Source organism: Radiomyces spectabilis (genome assembly GCF_025331425.1).
Source record: "Radiomyces spectabilis strain NRRL 2753 chromosome Unknown BYT42scaffold_6, whole genome shotgun sequence".
Taxonomy (NCBI): Eukaryota; Fungi; Mucoromycota; class Mucoromycetes; order Mucorales; family Radiomycetaceae; genus Radiomyces; species Radiomyces spectabilis.
In genome coordinates this window covers 1,158,493-1,181,457 of record NW_026251931.1, presented here as the reverse complement: position 1 = coordinate 1,181,457, position 22,965 = coordinate 1,158,493, and the positions used below count along the sequence as shown (strand labels likewise).

Below are 22,965 nucleotides of genomic sequence, written 5' to 3'. Positions count from 1 at the left end.
ACAGCGCGAACACTAAAACCCTCTTCCAAAAGCCACCCAAAATCGGCGCTGAGCATGAAAATTGGGGAAATTCCACAGGCAGCCAAATTGCATTGGAGTTTCCAAACTCTAATTCATTACTGTTATTTTCGTACGAGCTAACTCAATAAACGTTATATGTTTTCATCCACGGCTCATTCGGCATTACCAATGATCCTATTTCACTAGAGTTCTTACCGGGGCCAATGAACAAAAGTAAGGGTAGTAGAAGGTTTACTAATGGTGTCTGCATTACCAGCTTACCCATTGCACAACTTTCACCAGCCATGGGGGATGGCAAAAGCTGTATCAAGCAAGCAAAAAGGACCCATCCAGCCATGATAAACGTATTGCGCAATAGGGATCACACACAAATGAACGATCTGTTTCTATTTTTTCCGCATTGGGGGCCCAATTAATGCTGGTAGTCACATTTCATTCACCGACACATGGAAGCGCAGCAAAGAGAGAAAAAATTAGCCCATTGCTTGCCTTGCATTTTCTTTTCTTTTCCTTTTACATCATACCCTTCTTTTTATTTTCCTTACTTTCCTTATGAGCGATCCACAAGCGCTTGCTTTAGCCAACCACATGTTGGCAAGTATTCAAAAAGATCTTGCCACACTAAAGGAGAATCAATTTTTGAATGCTCAGACGTACAACGAAATATGCGGTTTATTGCCAAGCCAATTCACCGACAGTCAGCAGCATATAAGGCCACCACTTCCGTCTCGCAAGTCGGGGGCATCGCCATCACCACAGCCTCGTGAGTTGCCTTCATTTCCCAAACTCCCAGCTCGACGTCAGACCCAACAGACACCGTCATGGCAACCATCACAGCCAGCCCCATCCCCATCCTCTTATTCCTCGCATCCACCACCTGCATTATCTCCTCCATCCCAGCAACCTACACCCACACTTCGTACTGCTACTCCTTCATTTCCTAAAGCTCAGCCAGCGTCCGAGGCCTCACCTCCCCCATCGTATGCTGCCGTTGAACCTGCTTCCATAGCGACAGCCGAAGCTTTATATGACTATGTAGGCGACGAGCCTAGTACGGATTTGTCATTCCGCAAAGGTGACATTATCCAAGTCACTGAATATGGTAAGATTCTGTTTGAAAAAAAAAAAAAAAAAAAAAAAAAAAAAAAAAAAAAAAAAAAAAACGCTATTTAGAGTTTTCTTGATATTTATAACTTGTCTTATTTTTAATAGTCAACGAAGATTGGTGGCGAGGATCCTTAAACGGTAAATCGGGTATCTTTCCGCAGAACCACGTCAAAAAGATCCCGTAAGTTCTTTGATGAAAAAAACAAAAAAAGTTGGCATAATTTTTTCTGATCAATCTATCATGTCATTTTTGTTTATTAGGACGTCGTCTTTGGCAGCCAAGCCTCGAGTTCCTCCCGTGCCTTCACCGACCGGCAGTTCCAGTGTGAAATCTGCCATGCCTTCCAATTTACCGCCTTACAGCTACCCTGCTCCACCCACCGCCATGTATCATCAACCACCACCTCCGGGTCAGCCTCCGGTCGCACAGTATGCACCTCCACCTGTGGTGGCAGCTCAAGAAATATCAGGTGCACCTAATCCCGACGGCGAAAACAAAGTGCACAATATGGCTAAGAAATTCGGAGGTCATGTTGCTACAGCCGCTACTTGGGGTTTTGGCGCAACAAGTAAGTTTCCACCACCAAACATTCAAATAACCCAAAACTTATCCTTTATCAACCTTTTTTTTCCCTTTAGTTGGAAGTCAAGCCGCCAATGCCATTTTTTAATACTATAAACGTAGATAAACACAAAAACAAATATATGAAAATCAAAAGTACTTTTTTTTTTTTGTATGCATTATGCTCTGAAAGAAAAAGAAAATGGGTCAGAACGTGATGATTCAGCTATGTCTTTTTCTTTTCCATTTCAGTACGTCAAAGAGAGAAATAAGGTGATCACGGATCTTTTGAAATCGGCGATGTCATCGGAAGCTCCTGTCATGCTTAGAAACCCTTCTTGTCGGTTCAAAGCCACGGGAACCAAATGACATGGCTTGGCGGTTGACTTTTTGTGTATTGTACACTTTTACAAAAAAAAAAATTGGATGGATGGATGGATGAATGGATTGCCAGACTAATTGGTGGTTGCATAAAACTGAAATGTCAGCACTGCAAATAGGATGGCCATTGTCAGCAAAGCAATAATTCTAACGATCCAAAAAATGATACATGATGATCGCTTCTCCAAGGGCGGAGTGGGCATAAACACAATGCCCAGCAGTAAACCGGCAATAAATCCGCCAATGTGAGAAAAGTTATCGACACTTATTTTTTCACAGGGAATGTAAACAAAATGAAGTGTGAACCAAACTGTGTCTACATGATGTCGCATGATATGGATGATCACTTACCCTGGTATAAGACCTAGTACAAAACTACAAGCGGTGAACACGATCAATTTGATGATATGCCGGAAAGGCTGACTTGATTTTTGCCAGTTGAGACCCACATCCACAAAGAGACAAGCTTCCAAGCCGAATAAGGCTCCGCTACAGCCCATTGATGCTAAAGGAAACCAGTGAGATTCACGGCTTGACTGAATCCACGTTCTTTTTTTTTTTTTTCTTTTCAAATGACAGACACTTACGTAAAGTGGAAGAAGCAAAATTGGCACCAAAGATATTTCCAAAAATACCGGAAGCAAGGTAGACCGCTGATGCAAAGATTGACGTTTTGACCATGAGTGTCTTTTTTTTTTCCTTCTCGTGTGAATTTTTTTTTCTGTTGGTTAAGCCGTTGATTTACCTGCCAACTTGATCGGGTTGAGGATCCGTTCGAGTTGTACGCCGAGGATCATGTGGGCGATAAAGTTAAAGATGAAATGCAATAAACCGGAATGAACAAAAAGTGCCGTCAGGAACCGGAAAGACTGATCGGGCACGCTGGCATTGTAAAACCCATCTACCCCACAGATATCCTCAAGAGAGCACGTATCGCGCGGTGAGTGAGGATCGGCGAGATCAATGACCGCCATATCCAGTAATGACAATCCTCCCGCCGACGTGGTATTCAAACATACGTAACGTTCGAGTGGTGGCATGTCCGTCGTATTTCGCATACATGGCGTGAACCGAGCGCCGCTTTGAACGAGTATCTATGAAAAATGAAAAGAAAAGAAAAGAAAAAGAAACCCCATTCATCGTTTCAATATTTTGACGTAAAAGGTACGCTTCAAATGTTGCTTTGATGCTTACTTGAAGCGAGGGGCCAATCATTACATTGAAAGGATCCAATTCAATAAATTCACCTTTGGGAGGGGGTTTTTCGACATGTTAGCAGCGGTTGGTTTCATCATACAATAGGATGATGCTAGTTGCTTACCTGACACATCCTTGTTCATCAACAGTTCACCTGAAAATGCTACAAACAACAGCGTGGCCATAATGTATGTGAACACCACCGGCCAGCCGGGGGCCGTGAGAGGTTTGACACCGGTCATAAAGATAGCTATCCAGCCATCGTTGGCTTGAACCTGCTTCTGAGAGGGTTTTTCCTCTGGATCCATGACGGTGGACATTGTGGATGGATAGGTAAGTGATATGTGAGGGTATTTTTTAGCTTTTTCTGCGAGCAAGGAAGCGTCGCTAAACGTGCTGTCACTCTTATGACAAGCAATGATAGGAGCCGGTCGAGGATCCTTGTTTTTATGGTATACATAGCTGGGCAGGCGTTCGTGCCGTCTTGTGTTGGTATGGCCTCGACATTGAATGTCTTCTGTTATGGTGTCGTCATCTAGCAAAGTCATGACAAGACCAGAATTTCGACTCGCATGAGATGATGGGACGAAGAAAACCCAAGCGAGTGAGGTAAAAAGGAAGGGTGAGAACAGAGGGCAAGAAAAAAACAAAGAGAGAGTAAAGAGAGACTGACAAAACAGATGATGTGCAGTGAGCGTCTTTTTATGGGCTAGATAAGGATAGGTACGCAAAATTGGCCCATTGACAGCCGTGTGCAATGTGCAGTGTGGTAGGTTGTAGGAGCAAAATGGCAAAAGTCGTGGCAATGGCTCATTTTATGCATCCCTGTGACCCAACCCCACATCACCCCTTACTCTCTTGCCTTGTTATCCTTTGGGATATTCGGTCTTTTTCGCTATCTTTACTTATTCACCGCCATTCCAACACGACCAAATTCAAACCTGCCTGATTCAACAAAAACTTTTTGAGCCAACCACTTTTTCACTCATTGAACACGCAACCATCACAGACCATCGTCGCCATCTAATTGGCATGTCACCCCACCATCATTGGAAAGGGATAAAACAAAGGTCAAGAAAATGATGAAGGAAAACACAAGTTATTAATGTGGTAAACATACAAGCATATACATTGGAAAGAAGAAATGAATAAGAAAAAAAAAGAGACACTATGTACATCGAATGACAGATGGGAAAGAATAAAGAGTAAAGAGGGGAGGATGGATCATCAGAGGCGGGCTAAAAGAAGAATTGCTTGACATCGTTGATTCCAAAAGATTCTCCGCAGCTGGGACATCGACGTTGTCGCGTCTCTATTCGACTATCGAGACATGATTTGCAGAAAGTATGCATACAACGCATCAGTACATGAGACTTTAACTGGGTTCGACAAGAACTGCAGTTCAGCAATGCCTGGTTTAAAAGGTAAAAGGAAAGATACAGTAAGTAAAGGCAGAACCCAGTACCAAGATGGTCAGACGAGGTTATACATACGCGATATTCTTCCTTTTCTTTTCGCAACTTCATCTCGGCGGGTTTTTCTACTTTATTGGTCGCTTCAAGTTTTCGTCGCAGGAGCTCACTATTTTCTTCCAATCTGAGACGTGCATGAGCTCCTTCTTCGATGGATCGAATCTTTTCCATGATAGATTTTTCAAGCTGAAAAGAGAGAGAGAAAAAAAGGGGTCAATACGGGAATCAACCAATGACTCACACACGCACCACTTTCCAACTTACCTCTTGAATCTTTTCCTTGGAAGACGTCATTTTCTCTTGCAGGAAACTCAATGCAGTCTTGGCTTCCATACTTTTTTGACGATAGAGTTCCAGTGCTACATTATTTGTATTCAATTCACGATCCAATACTGTCTGTAATCAAGATTGTCATGTTAAAATGTTATTTCTTCACCAAGTGCAAGTAGCACGTCCAACAAGAGCAACTTACTATCTGAGCCGTGAGATTCTTCTCTCGTTCATTCATTTGTTTGATATGCGCTAGCTGCTTCTCAATCTGCTTCGTAAAGGCATTCGCAACCATGGCATGGGCGTCCTTGGATTTGTTCAAGGCCGTGAATGTTTGATTGTATTTGACCCGCTAATGATGTCATGAATTAAAATTGCGAGCTCAAGAATCATGATCCCCCCAATTCGGTTCACACACTAACCTCTCGTTGCAATTGCATAATTTCATCTTCGACTTGTTTCAATTCTTCTATTTTCGTCATGTTCTTGCCTTCCAACTCCGGATACACTTTGGCCAATTTATCAATTTCTTCGAGTACTTCGTTTTCCGACTACAAATAATAGAAAAGAAAAGACAAAAGGAGAGTAGGTCCCATCAGATGATGTTCCCATAACAAAATGAGTCCATTCATCGTTTTGCAAAAAACAACGTAATGAATGGTCATGGTCTTTTATTTTCCCAAAACTTACCGATTCCTGACTCTCCAATCTTTCAACATGGTCGGCGATATTCGTCTGCAAAGTTTGAATTTTCTCTTGCATGGCATAAATCACGGCATTTTCATCGACGGTGTCCGAGGCCGTGAATCCGTACTTGGATTCAAATTGGCTCAAATCCGCTTCCAAGCGCTGAGCTTGCACTGCCCAACGAAGCGTCTCCTCCAGGGCCGCCTGGGACTCGTCATCCATCTGATGTTGTGTTATCAATGTCGATTTCAAGGCCTCCATATGTTCCGTCAAAGTGCTAAAAATATATCAATCCGTTCAATCAACCATTTTGGTTTATTTTCTGCTTTCCATATTTTTGAAAATACGGGCAGACCTACCTTAATTCTCTCTGCATAGGTTCAAAGGTAAATTCTGCATCTTTAAGGATGGTCTTGGCCTCATAAAAATCGCGATGACCGGTTCGTGCCATATTCTTTCGTTGAAGTCGGGACAATTCGGCTCTGAGTAAATCGACGCGTTCCTAATCATCATAAAAAAGAGATTCACCCCCAATATATTGTCAATCAACCCTGTTTTTTTGGCCCATGCGATGAAAAGTTGGGATCCACTTACGTTTCTGACGTCGATGATGGTCCCGAGTTCTGCCACGGAGGCTCGGCTTCCTTGATTGCATGCTTTTAGCACCTCAGTGCCGACCTGTAATGCATCACGTTGGCCGCGGATACGGGTCAGATCCGATTCCAACTTGCGTAACTGATCTTCCAGACCTTTGATGTGATTCCCCTGTTCCACATCCAGATCATCGAATAACTGTCGTCTTTTGCTGTGCATTTCATCCAGTTCTTTCTGCAACTTGCGACACAGCGTCATCATGTGGTCACTTTTATCCTTGAAATAATCACAACTCTGAGATAATTGACGGCATAAAGACGATCGGTAGATACGCGATTCCGGAATATTGGCGACGTCAATTTCCAACTGAGCTTGTTGCTGTTTCAATTCGATTCGCTGTTCTTTGATCGCATCAATCTCTCGAAGCTGCTGATCCAATACTTGTTGAACACGAATCAGAGGATCCTCTACCGCTTCTTTGGTGGCCTATTGAATCGCGGTTCCATTAGTCAATCCACTGTAATTTTTGTCTAGTATTTGAAAAAAAGGGAGACAATATTTACATTTGCATGACTCGTCTCCGCCGCTCCTTGTTCGTCGGCATTGGATCCTTCTTCCAATTGCATCTCATCCTCCTCCGATTTGGTCGTAGTTTCCTTGTTCACTTGTAGCCTATTTTCAGCATTGACAAGTTCTAGTTTGGCTTCACGCAATGCTTCTTCCAATGCTGATAATTGTAGTGTCGCCAATCCCAATTCCTCATTCATCATAAGGAACTACATCCAACTTTTAGTGAATATTAATTGCTCTTCCCTCTGTTGAGCTGATGCTGCCTACACATACCTTTAGGTTGGACAAACGGTAACGATTTTTAATGTCGTACAGTGAACGTTGCACTTTAACCCACGAGGTGATGGATTCGTCATATTCTTGTCTTAGGTTACCCATGGATCCATTATCTACCCACCGATCCTAGTAAGTATGGCATATTGGATCCATCCATTCCGTGATATGATGATGTCTTACTTAAATAGCTGTCCAATCCTTTGGCAGTTTTTCTGCGTTTCTTTAACCACAGTTCGATGCGTTGGATCAATTGCGACAAGGTAGCCTCTGGCAATTGTTCGCTTTTCAAAGCAGCTGATATGGATGTGGTAAATTCGGTCGTCCATTCTTCTTCTAAAAGGTTGGCGTACTCTTCCGCTACGGATTGTAAAAAAACCAGGATCAGATCATCCGTACCACCTTTGCATATTTCCAGTTCCTTACCTCGTCCATTCACAGCCAGAGAATCCAATTCCGGGTCCAAGGCTAATATATCGTCGTGAAGCTAAAGAGAAACAGTTAACGATGTTCATCACCGGTGGATTGATTCCGTGTGACAGCGCACCAATGCACTTACTCTTCTGAATTGCCCGCTCCACACATGAAGTGATTGCTCACTACTGCGATGAGTGCGTTCCAACTTATCGATACGACGTTTCACTCTCCTTTCCAATCTCTGCATTGTCATGTCAATGGACTGAGTTGATTCGTGCTGCGATCTTTAGACTTTCTTACCTTGTATTCATCCTCTTGTCTAGTAATGGCGTCTTTACGATAAATATCGAGGGATTCCTTTAAAACTGCTGGATTAGCAGTTGTATCAAATGAACAAAAAGAACGGCATGCACGGTTTTACCTTGAATGGTTCCATGGATTCGTCTTGATCATTATCGGTTTCTGAGGCGGGTGTGTGGGTCGGGGAGGAGGACCGTGATGAGAGGAATCGCTTCTTGGGAGGGGGACGACGTCCAGAACTGGAGTCGTCGGTCTCCATATAAGGCTTATTACTGCCTTCACCCGAAGCCATCACCGAAAATGAGAGTGGTCCGTAAATATGGAGTTTTCTGAGTATAAGAAAATAAAAAATTCGGAGCGATTCTTTATTCCTTGAAAGCAAGAGCCAGCCGTCGCCGAATGTGACGTCACACACGACTTTCACAATTTGGGATTTTGCGGACTTCTGCTTGTTAAGCATCTCACTCGCACCGGCTACTGTTGATGCATCTCGCGACCTACCGAGAGCTTCATTATGTCAGAGAAGCAGTCATTAAATTGATCAGTTGAGTAGTATAAATTATATTTTTCATCGCCGTGTTTATCAGATAGAAGCACAAGCATGATATTCTATAGTTTTTGTTCTTAAAAACACTGTAGCTATAAGTGAATAGATGATAAATAGAAGCAGTCATATTATGTGAACAAAAAAAATATATGCATTGGATGTACGGTAGTGGCTACTTTTTTCAATCACTGTCTTCTAGCAGGTCGACTTCATCATCATCCGCCCTTTCTTCCTCTTTGATATCCTCTTCATTTTCGTCGTCGTTTTCTTCTTCCTCGTCTTCCTCGTCTTCATTGTCTTCATGCTGTGAATCCTCGTCCATATCACTTGCATCATTGTTGTCTGCGTCTTGATCGTCTTCAGATTCGGCCGAAGTGTCATACTCAAGAGGATCATGGTCTTCATCACTCGGTTGAAAATCTTCATCTTGTTCTTCTTCATCTATTTCGGCTGGATTATCGCCTTGCTCCGACTTCTTGGGCTTGGGTTCCGGTGCTTTCTTTTCTTCGGACATGCTCGTATCGTTGATGTTAGATTTTTTGATGTAGGCATCGATCGCCGTATATTCGGTTTGTTCAATCATGGAGAATTGGACCGTTGCTTCCGTATAGCTGCCTGACCCGAGCGCGGTGCACCCATCTTTAAGTTTTAACGTCAAATCGAATGTTCGCTGAGTGATGTTGGTGATTTCGGTGGAAGCTAAAGAGGCCAAAGGGAAAAAGAGGGTAGGCTTTTTGAATCCGAAAAGAATTCCTCCTGGAAGGAAAAATAAACTGCCATCCTTTGTCTTGAGATATGAATTAACGTGGTATCGCTCTTCGGGTTTGCCGGTGGTGGGTGAAACGCCAGAGGAGGCAAAGCACTTTTTTTCAGGCCGAGTGATTTGGATGCTGGCGTGCTTTTTCAACAGCTGGCAGATGTATTCGTGCTTATTTTCGCCCAGCGTCTGCGCTTGACCGGATTGTGTTACAGAAATATCGCCTTTGTCCTGAACGTTAAATACAATAGCATCGGAGTCTCCATTGAGAAAAAGGGCAAACGTGAATGATTTGGCTGTCTTTTCAGGCGTCGGCACACACACGCCCATGCGTATATCCGCGAGACTAAAAGCGTGTTCAATCAGCTCGGTTTTCGCATGTGCCAATTGCAGTTGAGAAGAGGTTATAATCAGTGTGTATTTCTTTCGTGCAGGCAACTGGAACGAGATTTCAGAAACTGTGGCGACTTTGTTCTCTGATTGGGATGGATCGATCTTGCGTCGTTTACGTTCGCTTTCGCTCATTGTCATGTCCGTTAGCGTCATCAGCTTTTTGGCATAGTACTGCAAAAGATCGTCAATAACCGGTTTGCTGTCGGGATAGGACGAAATAAGCCGTCGAATCGACTCTTTCAATTGGGAATCATCAATGCTCTCCATGAATGACGATGGATGGATCAAAGATCGATAACGTAAAGAAATCGGCAATCACTGGAAAATACGCGCTCCGCCCCCCCCCCAAAAGAAGAAAATAAAAACCGCGCTCCATAGTGCCCTTTTTTTTTGGGCTGCCCTATCCTGCAAAAAATAGCAATCTGGCGAAGAAGAATGAATATACCCAATATCTGTTCTTTCCTGGTTCTCTTATATTATGTCGGTAACTATTTTATAAGTACAAATAGGTATACGTTAACTTTGCCAAGTAGACCAAGGGCACATAGGGCAATAAGCACAGCCAGAGTTTTAGGCAGTCAATGACAGGATGCTGCAGCTGCATTGGCACCTTGAAGTTGTTTCGCTCGCTCAAAAGGGCATCCCCTTCTTTACCTTCGACATACCGTTGGGTAGCCTGGTTGAAATTAGGGAAACGTCCATGCTCGTAAAAATGCGTCATCATATCATCTTTTTCTTTCCATCGTTCATAGATCCATTGGGAAAATGCCTCAGATTCCTTCGGAACCGTTTCAACTGCATAACGACGGACATAGACATGAATGTCTTTGGGCCCTTTGCCTTGACCAAAGATCTTGCCCAGAGTCAGGACCTCTTCTGGAATGTCATTGGGCATCACACCAGGGTAACCAATCGTCAGGTCATAGATCCAATCAATACCGTCGTCCAGCGTCTTGAGACACAGATGCATGCCGGTCGATCTCGGTAATAACGTAAACCTGTTGTCTCTCTATCAATACAACCGTATCAATTTATCAGAGCACCCTAAAGTCTCGACCGATTAATTCATCCAAAATTTACCAAATGATTTTTCTCTGCATAAGCTTGTGAGCGTTCTCGAGCATTTTTCGAAATGACTATGATTGAATATGAGCATTTGGTATGCACGATTATCCCAACGTGCTCTGTTTTAGTGACAATAGTACCTGTGCCTTCAGGAAACAGGACAAGCCATAATGGCCGATTGAGTTTTTTTCTTCTTTCTAAATTATGAACAATGTTGCGTTGGTCCTGGGCGATTTTTCGCTTCAAAAAGATAAAGTCGAAAAACTGCATTCCCTGCAAAGGATATGAGTTTCACCTTGTTGCATAAAATTTGTTTATGCTTGGATGTTTACCCTAGAAACGAGAATCATAGAAATCCGGAATGAATGATCAATCATCTGTCACTCAGTTGGTTTTGATTTTTTTTTTTCTTCTTCCTTCTTTTGCACGAGAATTACTTACTGGCCATAAAACGGTAAATATTTCAGGCTGTGTTTCAGCAGGATTTTAATGGCGCCGTGTGCCCTGGCTAAATAAGCAACAAACCAAATATACATCCAGTCTGCATAGATCTGCACAAAAAGGCCCAGGTTGTCAAGTGATGTGTTACAAATCAAACCGAATCATACGGAACAACGAGCTTGCATAGTATTTTTCACGCTACCTGATGGTTCGCAATGATAATTAGCTTCTCGGGAAAATTCAGGCCCGAAATCACCCCAGCGTCATTGCGTCGGATAATATTATCCATATCTTCAGGACGCTCACAGCAAGAATCGTCCAGCGTGAGAAGAAGATTACTTGATGTGAAGAAGTGAATTACAGAAATCAAGTTTTGCGACCACATCCGCATAATATGTGCATTGTACAAATGATATAACTGTTTCGACCATGGCCAAAGTAACAACGATGGTAACTGCGATGCTACAGTGACCGCAGTCTGAAAGGTCAATAAGAAAACCATTAGAATAGTTCGTACGAATGTTCGTATACTAAAAGCCATGATGTAGAAGGTAAAGAAAAAAAAAGAAAGGCAAAAGTAATTAAAAGCTGGAAAAAAGAGCTCGAGAAGATCCGCAGCTGTCAATTTGTAAGACCGAACAAAAATGAAACTTCGTGACTTGCTTCATTTGGACAGGAAGGACTTTTTTATATTTTTTTTTATTACACTTGCGAACAAAAGAATACCCGATCCACATTGCTTGAATAAAGCCAATCCACCAACATGGTAAGTGGCGACTGCCCGATCTTCGCTTGATTCCGTTCGGTAGACTTATTGCTTCATGCTAGCCGAATAATAAAAAACATACGCTCAAGGCCATCAAAAACCGAGATGCTGCCCATCCTTATTCTCGCAAAGCTCATCAGGTCGAACGAGCCTACGCACGCAAAGAAAAGTTGGCCCAAAAATCAAATGAGCGAGCAGCGAATAATCCCAAAGGTATTCTATTGGAAATATATGCTTGTGTTTTGGAAATTCAGGGCGATTCACACATGGACGGTTGTTTAGTGGAACGCTGGCTGTGGTTCCGTTTTGCTTTAGATGAAGCGTTGCCGTGCGCCACCAAACCGCAGATCCACGACCTTATTGCAACCTATTTGGAGCGTAACGACGAAGAAATTGAGAGATTGGAGAAAGAACGTCAAATCGGCAAACGACCAAAAACGACTCGAGAGCAATTACTGCTCGCTCTCAGAGACAGCGACAATGCCGAGTACGTCTCAGGTTTTGGTACGTAGTCGTATTTACCTACTCGTAAAAAAGTACGAGTTTTTGCCAAACCCTTCCAGTCTTTACTCACTGATTTTTCTTGATTCAGAATTACCCGATTTGACCAATGTGAAAAACGTAAAGGCATTGCGTGATTGGAACGGCGATAAGAACGCCATCACCAAGATCCGTTCGATGCGTCTGCAGAAGCCTTCGACATCGGATATCAAAGATAACGAGGTTTTGGCTGATGTCAGCAAAGAAAAAGCCGCCCCATCCGCAAACAAGAAGGTGGACAGCAAAAGCGATACCATGGACATAGAGTAAAAAAAAATTAGAAGTATCAAAAGCATATCATCGAAGCATATCTCCTGGTGCATTGTATCTCGACCCCTTTCTGCATAACCATCATTGTTACACTCTCATCATTTTTCTCACTTATAGTTCTAATGAAGATCAAGCTTTGAAAACTTAGACTTTTGGGATAATAATATCTCCGTTTCGGCGGACTGACCGAACCATGGACCTAGTTGCACACTGAAGAATAAATTACCCGTTATTCTTTTGTATGGTCACATGTGTTTACAGTCATCACTCGATTTAAGAACCACCCCGGGAGCCCCCAAAAGTGATTATAAATCGAGAATATTCTTAAATCAATTATTCCTAAATCCAGTGTCGACATGAACACCGCTCGGTGTGGGATCATCCTGGGGAAGCACAAAAAGAGATGCCTAAATCGAACTTGATGTAGCATACAACCTATAATAAAAGTGACGATGGAAAAATTCCAAAAAGTGAATGTAGAATCGAACGGTGTCTTCATGCTTTGCCAAGATTCAATCAAATTAATGCACAAACGACTGCAATATTTTATCCAACACACAGAGAAGCGGAGAAGGATAACTCAATTTTTAAGAGGAGACAACACTGGTCCTGCAGGTCAATCACTTCATGCGAATATATAGCACATCGCAAACGAAGACACCAAGTTAGAGGTGCTGTTACTGCTTTGTTGCGTGTTTCACTTCTTTGCACATCCGTATGAACATTTTTAACGCAGGCAAAAAAAAATATCTCTCTTGGGGACATGCGCATCGGCTTTGTTCATTGCGCTCTCCGTGTTCTGTCGCCATTGCAACATGATGCACTGAAAAGTAATACCTTGGTTTCGTAGAGTAATATCTGAGCGTTTATCGTCGCAGCAACACTAAGTACGTTTCAGAAATGAAACTGATATAAAGAGGGAGGGCAAAGTAGGGACAAACTTCTTAGTATACAACAAGGTAAAAAGCACGTGCGTACAGTCTGAAGCATGTCGCATCAGCGTTCACCATAGGCTTTACTGCAAATTATAGAGTGACTGTGGTTCACATGGGATGCTGATGGCAGCATGAATGACATGGCGCAGTCCCCTCTTTGGATCGCTTACGCGAAAGAAGTGTGAGGTGTTGAATTTCGCGAGTTTTGTTGCGAGAATCAAGCCAATGAGGTGCATTGGCGGTCAAAAACAGGGTCACAAATCGAAGGTTCGCCAAAGGATATAAAAAGAGGGCGTTTCTTCTCATCTCTTTTTCTCTTCTGTGCGCCAGTTCGGAATCAGGGGCTGCTAGGCTGGTGGTTACTGGTAATGATGAACGCTCCGATTTTTGGTAAAGCATTCGGGGTATGGCGAAAAATCCGAAAACCATCTTCTAATGATAGGATTGGCCATCCTCTGAAGAAGATTGTTTTCGTTCCCGTCGGCTCTTCCCTTTGGGCGCCTGACTAGTCATCAGCGCGGTCATTGTGGAAGGTATGTCGGTGGGTTTGCTTTTTAATCGCAACAAAGGTAAATGAAAAAAAAAAAAAAAATGTTTTTGCCTTATTTCTCAACCCTTTCTGGGTTGAATAATGTAATAAAAAAGTGGGCTTAATGTCCTGTGGACGCCACTTTATATAAAAAGAAAATAAATGTAAAAGCTTTGCTTAGAAGGGATACAGTAGGATAGACCTCTTTTTTTTTATTTGCTCATGATTCCTCTATTCAATAAAGACGCCCAATTAACTCTTGCCCAAAAACTGTCCTCCTTATCCATATGGTTTGCCTGGCGCAGCTTATTCGTTAACCTGATATTCCACATCCACTTGGCTCAAAATAACGTCAAGTGGGTTATTGTTTGTTCGTTCCAAATTGAGGGAGGCTGCTCTTGGCGTCAACAGCGACAGAATCCTAGACCGGCAAATGTGATGGATAATGAGGAAGTAGTTGGCGGCTACATCAACAAAACTGATATAGGTGTACTTTGCTAAACCATAAAAAGAGAGGAAGTAGAGAATAGGGGGAGTTATTACTGAGGAAGGGACACAGTCCACCAAGCTTTTGAACATGGCGTGGTGGTGCTTTGAATGTGAGGCCAAATGCGCGATGTTCAGGTTGCACTTTTGTGAATGATGGGACTCTCGCGATCAGCATTTGGTACTTGAGAGGAGCCAACACGGCAACTTGGACGTAAAACCATTTTATTTCTAAGGCGACGATTAGAGACGGGAAACAAGAGACTGTTTCTCTTGCCATGCAACAAGCGGCAGAGATCAGCTAATTTGAGGGGACAAGCTTTCTCCGGCCTCCTTTTTTTCTCAGCACGGTCGACTTTTTGCCAAGATTCCTGCTAACAGTGAGGAATACTTACAGCCTACATTATCAGCGAACCCAGAAAGTGATTCTCAAATCGAGTACATTGAAAAACCGAGCATTACTAAATCGAGCGGTGACTGTATGCACCGAGTTTTGATTTGAGCTGAATTCCAGCTTGAAACAGTAAAAAGGATCATTATTACAGTGCATTGAAGATACAATATGATAAAGTGAACATCCTAATGCACAAATAGTAGGATGATTCTAATCTGACGCCTCCAATTTGGAAGGGGAGTTCCATGTTCTGCGCAGCATATCGACCGTCTGGGCGAGAGCCGAATCGCCTTCTGCTTCGAATTGCGGAAGCGCCAGTAAGCCGTGATCGGTACCCAGATATCGAGCGGCAACGGTCTTAACACCGGCCAGCTTTAACCGTTTTGCATATTCTTCGGCTTCGGAACACAAGACGTCCTTTTCGCCGGTGAGGATCAAAGCGGGAGGAAGTCCTTTGAGCTGTTCATCCGACGCCTGTAAAGGTGCTACCGTATGCAACTTTCGTTGTTCAACCGTAGTATAAGCATCCCAAAAGTATTTCATCATCTCAGGGGTCAAGACTTCGCTGTCCTTGCTCTAATGTACGAAGCACTTTCAAAATCAGCGTTGATCACGGGATAATACAAAAGTTGGCATTGGATGCCATTGTTGCCTCGATCTTTCGCCAACACTAAAAAAGTTACGGTGAGACGATTGTTATGTGACGAGCAGAAAGGAAAAAAGTACGAAATGCCTACAAGGAAGAGCGGCTGCCAAATTTCCACCAGCAGAGTCACCGGCAACAGCCAGTTGAGTGGGATCGACGTTGAGGTGGCTGGCATGCGCACATCAAGTGCATGCATTATCATATAGTCTTCGGAGTGTTTCAAGTATTTTTCACACACTTTGGACTTTGCACTTTCACAAGCATTAAAACACAAAACAATCTTAAAGGGATTTGTAACAATCCTTTAGAGATACCTTGTTGATTTGCTTCCCTCTCTGAAGGTGGTTTCTGAATGGGTTGGAAATGTAAGCAATTTTCTGATCTTGGAACTAAAAAAAATCCTCGTATAAACCAATATGCCAGCGAATACCGTTGTTTTTGTTTGGGAAATTGCATGTGCGGTCTTCTTCTAATCGACAAGCCATTGCAAAAGCCTGATGAACATATCGCGCAGGGACTCCCCTTCGTCACATACATCAAAGCTTTTGTTTAACAAACCATTCCTTGTCGCATAATTGATACCTATAATTCAAGAAATGTATGAAGCCTCTAGTACCAATTAGAAAGATAAAGATCAAGAGTCGAGAACTTAGCAACAAGAAAGCAAGTATAGAGCAAAAAGTCCGATGCAGCTATGCAACAATGTTGTTTGCGGGTGGTGTACATGTTCTTAATCATGTAAGTGTCAAGAATTGTTGTGTCAACAAAAGCATGTACCCAGCAAGAGTATTTGCAATTTTTTCTGACAAAGGTAAAGTGGTGTTGGTTTCTACAGCTATCATCATCATTGTTTTAAAAAAGATAACACACTTCCATATCAGCCATTGTAATTGGTATGCATGATATGTATTATAGGTTGTTGAGCAATTTTAGAAGAATGACAAGGTCAACGTTGTAAACCTTGGAAATTAATTGCGTCGCATGGCCAGCAAATAAGGTACAGTATCGCTGAATCTGCATGTGTTCCATGTTGGTGTAAATACTCACATTGGATACCGGGATACATGACCAACCACAGTCCAATCTCCTCCCCAGCCCCCTGCCTTTCTTTCATGCTCTCTATTAGCTGCGAGAAATCCCCCCCCCCCTTTTTTTTTTCTTTTAGCATCAAGAAGCACCTTTAGAAAAAAAAATTCAACGTCAGCATCGAGTTCATGCGCTTTTACATGATACATAATCTAAAAAGAAAATAGTGGGTTGAAGCAGGAGGTAGGAGGTATCGCACATTCAATCAAAAACGAGGAAAGAAGAAAATAGCCGAGAGGAGAATGAAACGCCCTTATCATATCATATCAGCAACGTAGATCGTCATATATTTGGAGCTTATCTCTGACGCGCCTTTTTTGATAAGATGCTTATTTTTTGCAACCATCCAAAAACATGAGATCAATGAGTCTGTTTATCAGGAGTTACAAAATCAAACAAATAGGTCGAGAAATATGCAGGATGGTGGGGAGATCATTGTCAAGTGGACAAATTTGGATTGAACTCTAAAAGCCACGTGTTAGCCAACCATTTCATCTCTGTCGATTGGTCCCGGATCGCCTGCAACTTAAAGTGGCAAATCCTACTCTTTCATATTCAGGACCATAAACAGGCGTACATGTACGGTGTTATTTTGACATGTGTATAAATACAGCTGTCAGATCGACCGTGATTCCCACTTTTTCAAACACATAAATCAACTCATACAAAATCCTATCTTTCACATATACATACACATATACATATACTCTCGATGCTGTCTGTTCGATTAAGTTTCATCCCTTTTGCTGCTTCTACAAAAAACTCGATGGACATTGACCGTGCATCTGACTTGACGGTAACACCTTTGGATACGGACAACATGGGGTACACCAATTCTTGGTCTTGTCTCAGCAGGACCTCTGTATTGACAGATCACACTGAAACACCTGTGAAGCCACGAAAACAACACGGTTGGCATATCAAATCCACTGATAACAAAACACGTCCTCCTTTCCGAAGCCAAACTGCGACTGGGACCGGCAATCTTCATCTCGTTCCGCTTTTATCCCGTATGACTCGTTACTTTCGCAAGAGAGCCGCTCCATCCGACCCTATGCCTTCAAAGCGTCAACGATTTTGTGAATCCACACCCGTTTGGTTCTGTCAATATTCTGTGATGCCCGTTCCATCACGTGAACTCACCATGGCCGTTTGTATGCAACGCTGCTGATTATTGTCAATCACCTTGTATGTACGCGCGCACTATGATTTCCAGACTCTTTTCTTTTGTACATTCTTCGCATCTTCACAGTCTTTCTGTGAAGCCTACAATGTCATCCTTTTTTTTATATATGACAGTGCTTGTGAATACCGCATTCTGATAGAATGAAAATAAATAATCTCATACAACTGGATTGTATAAAAAACCGAGTATCTCAAATAACAAAGTTAGCATCGCTGTCACGGTAACAAGTACAATGATATCATTATGTTTGGCGACTGAGAAAGCACAGGTCCTTGGTATAATCGAAAGACTTGCCGTTCATATCAGGAGACTGATTTCTGAACGTTTCCATCAATCTATAGTCTAGTAGTTCAAGTACAAAGAGCCACTGTCATGCGAAAGAAAGAAGAGTAGTGAATTCCGTTTTGGAACGGTCGATAAGTTTGAGAAGACAGAGAAGAGGAAATTTATTGAAAGACGATAATGATGGGCAAAAGATCTAATTCCACATAAGATACTGTGATAGGAAAATAAGTTCGGTTAGTCAAAATTACTTTAGATCAACTGTGGTCGTTCCATTCGCTTACCTTGGGAGTACTGGAGAATTTCTGATATCCCTTGATCACCTTATTTACGGATTCCAAAAAGTCCTTTTCCGTTGCCACCTATGATGTACATGCTAGTGTCAGCCTCACTGTGTCTACAAGGTGCTTTATTATTGCACTGACCTTTCTTCTCGCACGAATGGCAAACATGCCAGCTTCTGTACACACACTTCGCAATTCGGCACCGGTGGCATTTGGACACAATCGTGCAATAAGCTCGTAACGGATATCACGTTCCACACTCATGCTCTTTGCGTGAATCTTTAAAATATGTGCACGACCCTATAAGCGCAAAAACAGAATATACCGTTTAGTTAAAACCAAGACTCCACAATTGTCCTTTTAACAGCAGATTGCCGAAAAAGAAAATAAAAGACTTGCCTCAAGATCAGGTAAACCGAATTCTACTCGTCGATCCAAACGACCAGGTCGTAATAATGCGGGGTCCAGTGTATCGGGACGATTGGTGGCCATTAGTACTTTGATATTGCCTCGAGGATCGAAACCATCCAATTGATTGATCAATTCCAACATGGTACGTTGCACTTCATTGTCTCCACCTGCACCATCGTCAAATCGTGCACCACCGATAGCATCTACTTCGTCAAAGAAGATAATACACGCCTTCTTGGTTCTTGCCATTTCGAATAATTCACGAACCATACGTGCACCTTCACCGACATATTTTTGAACAAGTTCGGAACCAATGACACGGATAAAAGTGGCATCGGTTCGATTGGCCACTGCACGTGCACACAAGGTTTTGCCAGTACCGGGGGGACCGTACAATAACACACCCTTGGGAGGATCGATACCGAGGTTGACGAATCGTTCCGGTTGAAGCAAAGGAATTTCCACCACTTCACGCAATCGTTCAATTTGTTCTTTGCATCCACCGACATCGCTGTATGTGACATCGGGCTTTTCCTCCACTTGCATCATGGTCACCGAAGGATCGATTTTCGGGGGCAATGGAATCTGAATCTGGTATTTTGTACGATCGACACTGCACAAGAAAAAAAACAGTGAGAGATTAGTTTCATTCGATGACTCCCTAAACGCATTTCTGCAGCCCAGTCAAAAAAGAATAAAGTGCCTACCCCACACGCATGCCTTCTTCAATATCGGTTGGTGATACGTGACGCACAAGTTCCACGACGAACTTTGCAATTTGTTTAACGTTGATGATGTATTTCGCATCTTCGTTATCACCGCCTTGAATGATTTTTGTACAGCGTGCGACCTGCGAACCATGATGGAATATTGAGTCATCCGAGGTCAACGCCGCCTGGAAAATACGGTGCATTTTTTGTTTACCTGAAGTGGTTGTTCTTCTTGCATGCGTTGTTTATCAGCAGGAATATCCCACAAGTTCGGTGCCGCTAATCCTGTGTCTGATTCCTTCACACCTGTCGATTTGTTTCCATGTCAGCCACACGTCATTCATCGAGATCCGGACCATGACAACAATGACTCACCAATCTTTTCATTGACTCGTTTTTGCGTATCTTTGATATCTTGCTCTAAGACTTTGAGTTCCTTTGCGTACGGACCTTGACCCTGTAACAATCGAAAAAACGTCAGCTCCTTGCATGTCGAGTGCTTCCATGCCACCCGAAATACTTGCATAAGTTTTGAGCAGTTTAATATCGCCTTCGTCCAATGCTGTAGCCAAAAAATAAAATGGTGAGCAACCAAGAAACAAGAGGAAGAACTGGTAGAATCGTCGCCGGTATACTTACCAACGATTTTTTCATCCTTCTCGTTCTCGTCAATGGGCTTGTCGTCTTGAGGAACAATGGAGGAATTAGCGATCGAGTAGGATGCCGATTGTCTATTGACGTAGAAACCTACATTTTTCCCAATCTTCTTTTGGTGGCATGATGATATTGGTTTAGGAGTATGTGTATGTGTGTGCTTTGTGCGATAAAAGCGCAATAAAAAGTAAGGAAAGACAGGTTAGAAAATGTTACGCGTCCGAGTGTCGTCACAGGCAACATTAAAACACCGATAAGCGGCTCATCACCAACCAATAATGGTTTTTTGTTGCAGCAGAACCCACTTTCAATTACGGACACAGAAACCAATGACGCTTATCCTAAAATTTAGAGTATAGCTTGTAGGTTATTTAGTAAATGTCGTCTGCCAAAACTTCATTATAAAGAGAGGCAGATGCGCTTACTAGGCTATCCGCATTAATGAGGCCAACTATCGCTCGTTGGTCATTGCACGTTGCCCCTTTGAATGCGAATTAAAAACAGACGAAAACACCTGAGTTTGCTCAACTGAAAGCGTCACATCATACATGAATGGTTAGTGTACATGCTGAACAAGCCAAGCATAATGGTACCATTCATTCTACGAGTTTTTTGCAAAAAGAATGTTCTTTGCACAGTTGGGGAGGCCAAATTTTAGCTGATTGCGCATCTGTAACACAGACAACAAAGGAGCAACCAAGGCATTGTTCACTAATTTTTCAATAATTGTAAACATTATTTGATCAGAGGGAGTAAAGTTATCTTTATACAGCGCGAGGGAAATGAAGTATGATGCGAACAAACTTCATCGAGTTACCCGAAACAAAAAAAGGCCAAGAGGATCAGACGCGGAGTTGTAAAATGGTTGTGACTTTGGAAAAATAAATAGGAAAAACAAAGGTGGAATCGGGGTGGCAGAGAAAGGGCCTTGTTTAGCGGAACCCGTTGTTTATCAGCTACGAGCCATGTCCAAGAGCATCAAAGCCCTCAGCTTGAAGGGCAAGCAGAACTGGGATACCTCCATCTTTTGCTTTTCGCGCAATGCACGTAACAACTTGTTGTGGGAGAAGGACGGAGCGGCCAAATCGACCCTCAAGCACTACTTCCAAAGCCATCTCACCTCTACCCCGTCTTTCCACCATTCGCCTTCGCGTGTCACCATTCAAATGTTCTACTATGCTGATCCCAACTATTCCACACTGTCCACATTCAAGCTGGAACCCTTGGAAAAACTGCTCAGCACCTTGTACCCCAACAAATACGTTGATTTGCGATTCGTCCGAGTTCACTATCCTTACATGAATGCCGAAATTCTCGCTCAATACCTTACCATCAATGCGGAACGTGTGGGTTGGTCTATCGTCACTCGTCGTTTCATGAAACAGGTGCCTGTAGTGAAGCCACCGTTGCCTACCAACATGCCATTTGCTGTGCAATGGCAAAATCTGTTGCCTCATTTGAATAATGGCCAATTGACCTCGGCCATTCAGGGTGTTAAATATCAAGTGTCCGGTCGTCTCGGTAAGAGAAAGGGTGCAGCCAGAACTCAGGTCATCCGTCGATCTCTGGGAGCTTTCCGTTTCACAAGTCATAAATCGTTGGTGGATGTGGGTCGTCATACCTTTGCTAATAAGAACGGTTCCATCACTGTCAAAGTATGGATCTCGTCTGCATTGTTCGGTGTCGGTGCCTTGGCCAACAAATTAGGTAGAAAGGCGGCGAATGCTGCCAAGTTGTAAAATTGTTTCCCCGTTGTACCTTTTTTCTTTTATCCCAAAAAACATATTTAATATAGAATGTCTGATTTTGTACAAAAAAGTGGCTATGCTTGTGATAGTGTGGCAATTTCTGTGCTAATCCAGTCCAGCTGCTGCACAAGCGTGGTATGTCGCATATGATGCCAAGGTTGTGTTTTTAGTGCGTCTTGAATGTGCCTGAATAAGAAAACAAAGAAACAAAGAAAAAGATGAGAGATGATGATATGTGAGTGACCTTGTTCCTTGGATTACAGATGTGCCTCTTTTTCTTCTTTTTTGCCCAGCCGCTGGAATTTTTTCTATTAAATTATTCCCCACATCATGACAAAAGGTGGCAGATACGTACCATGTTACTTCGGGGGCATTGTTGGTATTTTGAATACGAATTGTGCATTGAACATCTGGATAGTCGTTTGGAATATATAAATGAAGAATGGCCGAGTTTGCGTGCTGAGGTAAAGCGACTTCAATAATGGTATGGTGATTGTTCGTGCTGTGCAGAAGAATGAGCAAGCCATGGTCGTCACAAAAATAAAAATAAAAAGGGAAACACGAAGTGGTTACCTGATCTTGCGGAATCTTGATTTGTATTTTTTATGGAGCTGATTCATTTCTAAGTCTCGAATGGCTTTTTGTATGGAATTGGAAGGGGTCGGTAACGCGTCATCGATCATGTCGTCGGTAAACACGGCATGATGCTCATTACGTGGGGTGCCTTGCATGGGAAGTAAATGTGCAAAAAGACATTCTTGCCCGGCACGACAGATCCCCTGAGCAAAGAAGCGACATGGGGTGGGAAACCGTTTCCGTGGCGATGGGCTCGTGAACATATAATAAAATTGCAATAAAACGCGGCAATAGCGAAAATTTGTCGCACAAAGAAAAGTTTGGGTCTACATCCACTGTTGAAACTCCTACCCTATTTCCCTCGTTCTTGGTTTCCCTCTCAACCCTATTAAACTCGTTTTAGAAGGA

At 42.8% G+C, this 22,965-nt stretch overlaps 13 protein-coding genes across 13 annotated transcripts; 4 read left to right on the top strand and 9 right to left on the bottom strand.

The window, feature by feature from the left end:
• BYT42DRAFT_568965 (uncharacterized protein) lies at positions 1-465 on the bottom strand. Its single transcript, XM_051568237.1, has one exon. The coding sequence runs from the start codon at positions 356-358 to the stop codon at positions 143-145; it is 216 nt and encodes a 71-aa protein (XP_051423839.1). The 5' UTR covers positions 359-465; the 3' UTR covers positions 1-142.
• A 108-nt stretch (positions 466-573) lies between these two features.
• Positions 574-1,799, top strand: BYT42DRAFT_613791 (SH3 domain-containing protein; the record flags this gene model as incomplete). The annotated part of the gene is made up of 4 exons (XM_051571779.1): positions 574-1,123; positions 1,234-1,309; positions 1,390-1,697; positions 1,768-1,799. 4 exons carry the CDS (start codon positions 574-576, stop codon positions 1,797-1,799), a joined length of 966 nt encoding a protein of 321 aa, XP_051423838.1.
• Positions 1,800-2,145: 346 nt separating this feature from the next.
• Positions 2,146-3,816, bottom strand: BYT42DRAFT_613790 (uncharacterized protein; the record flags this gene model as incomplete). The annotated part of the gene is made up of 6 exons (XM_051571778.1): positions 2,146-2,335; positions 2,423-2,576; positions 2,659-2,724; positions 2,817-3,165; positions 3,266-3,318; positions 3,393-3,816. The coding sequence occupies 6 exons, from the start codon at positions 3,814-3,816 to the stop codon at positions 2,146-2,148; spliced, it is 1,236 nt and encodes a 411-aa protein (XP_051423837.1).
• A 764-nt stretch (positions 3,817-4,580) lies between these two features.
• Positions 4,581-8,143, bottom strand: BYT42DRAFT_545833 (uncharacterized protein; the record flags this gene model as incomplete). Its single annotated transcript, XM_051565840.1, has 15 exons — positions 4,581-4,588; positions 4,851-4,926; positions 5,005-5,136; positions 5,213-5,362; positions 5,433-5,561; positions 5,701-5,974; positions 6,057-6,199; positions 6,292-6,777; positions 6,855-7,067; positions 7,135-7,250; positions 7,318-7,494; positions 7,561-7,621; positions 7,694-7,792; positions 7,852-7,908; positions 7,973-8,143. 15 exons carry the CDS (start codon positions 8,141-8,143, stop codon positions 4,581-4,583), a joined length of 2,292 nt encoding a protein of 763 aa, XP_051423836.1.
• A 436-nt stretch (positions 8,144-8,579) lies between these two features.
• Positions 8,580-9,485, bottom strand: BYT42DRAFT_496160 (histone chaperone Rttp106-like-domain-containing protein; the record flags this gene model as incomplete). Its single annotated transcript, XM_051564406.1, has 1 exon — positions 8,580-9,485. The coding sequence occupies one exon, from the start codon at positions 9,483-9,485 to the stop codon at positions 8,580-8,582; it is 906 nt and encodes a 301-aa protein (XP_051423835.1).
• A 556-nt stretch (positions 9,486-10,041) lies between these two features.
• Positions 10,042-11,445, bottom strand: BYT42DRAFT_593563 (uncharacterized protein; the record flags this gene model as incomplete). The annotated part of the gene is made up of 7 exons (XM_051570711.1): positions 10,042-10,177; positions 10,214-10,557; positions 10,629-10,684; positions 10,754-10,853; position 10,946; positions 11,055-11,164; positions 11,257-11,445. The coding sequence occupies 7 exons, from the start codon at positions 11,443-11,445 to the stop codon at positions 10,042-10,044; spliced, it is 936 nt and encodes a 311-aa protein (XP_051423834.1).
• Positions 11,446-11,767: 322 nt separating this feature from the next.
• On the top strand, positions 11,768-13,094 carry BYT42DRAFT_532266 (uncharacterized protein). The gene is made up of 4 exons (XM_051565430.1): positions 11,768-11,820; positions 11,883-12,033; positions 12,103-12,324; positions 12,413-13,094. Exons 1-4 carry the CDS (start codon positions 11,818-11,820, stop codon positions 12,628-12,630), a joined length of 594 nt encoding a protein of 197 aa, XP_051423833.1. The 5' UTR covers positions 11,768-11,817; the 3' UTR covers positions 12,631-13,094.
• A 541-nt stretch (positions 13,095-13,635) lies between these two features.
• BYT42DRAFT_568956 (uncharacterized protein) lies at positions 13,636-13,871 on the bottom strand (the record flags this gene model as incomplete). Its single annotated transcript, XM_051568236.1, has 1 exon — positions 13,636-13,871. One exon carries the CDS (start codon positions 13,869-13,871, stop codon positions 13,674-13,676), a length of 198 nt encoding a protein of 65 aa, XP_051423832.1. The 3' UTR covers positions 13,636-13,673.
• A 1,313-nt stretch (positions 13,872-15,184) lies between these two features.
• On the bottom strand, positions 15,185-16,505 carry BYT42DRAFT_545830 (alpha/beta hydrolase fold-domain-containing protein; the record flags this gene model as incomplete). Its single annotated transcript, XM_051565839.1, has 2 exons — positions 15,185-15,550; positions 16,491-16,505. 2 exons carry the CDS (start codon positions 16,503-16,505, stop codon positions 15,185-15,187), a joined length of 381 nt encoding a protein of 126 aa, XP_051423831.1.
• Positions 16,506-17,284: 779 nt separating this feature from the next.
• BYT42DRAFT_568951 (uncharacterized protein) lies at positions 17,285-18,017 on the top strand. Its single transcript, XM_051568235.1, has one exon. The coding sequence runs from the start codon at positions 17,419-17,421 to the stop codon at positions 17,875-17,877; it is 459 nt and encodes a 152-aa protein (XP_051423830.1). The 5' UTR covers positions 17,285-17,418; the 3' UTR covers positions 17,878-18,017.
• Positions 18,018-18,323: 306 nt separating this feature from the next.
• Positions 18,324-20,432, bottom strand: BYT42DRAFT_568950 (26S protease regulatory subunit 7). Its single transcript, XM_051568234.1, has 10 exons — positions 20,331-20,432; positions 20,219-20,263; positions 20,104-20,141; positions 19,955-20,036; positions 19,794-19,885; positions 19,577-19,719; positions 18,858-19,482; positions 18,600-18,758; positions 18,459-18,536; positions 18,324-18,388 (listed from the first exon to the last, which is right to left on the bottom strand). The coding sequence occupies exons 1-10, from the start codon at positions 20,356-20,358 to the stop codon at positions 18,371-18,373; spliced, it is 1,308 nt and encodes a 435-aa protein (XP_051423829.1). The 5' UTR covers positions 20,359-20,432; the 3' UTR covers positions 18,324-18,370.
• A 717-nt stretch (positions 20,433-21,149) lies between these two features.
• On the top strand, positions 21,150-22,006 carry BYT42DRAFT_568947 (uncharacterized protein). The gene has a single exon (XM_051568233.1). It carries the CDS (start codon positions 21,199-21,201, stop codon positions 21,970-21,972), a length of 774 nt encoding a protein of 257 aa, XP_051423828.1. The 5' UTR covers positions 21,150-21,198; the 3' UTR covers positions 21,973-22,006.
• Positions 22,007-22,856, bottom strand: BYT42DRAFT_568946 (uncharacterized protein). Its single transcript, XM_051568232.1, has 3 exons — positions 22,555-22,856; positions 22,337-22,483; positions 22,007-22,167 (listed from the first exon to the last, which is right to left on the bottom strand). The coding sequence occupies exons 1-3, from the start codon at positions 22,818-22,820 to the stop codon at positions 22,056-22,058; spliced, it is 525 nt and encodes a 174-aa protein (XP_051423827.1). The 5' UTR covers positions 22,821-22,856; the 3' UTR covers positions 22,007-22,055.
• Positions 22,857-22,965: the final 109 nt, after the last annotated feature.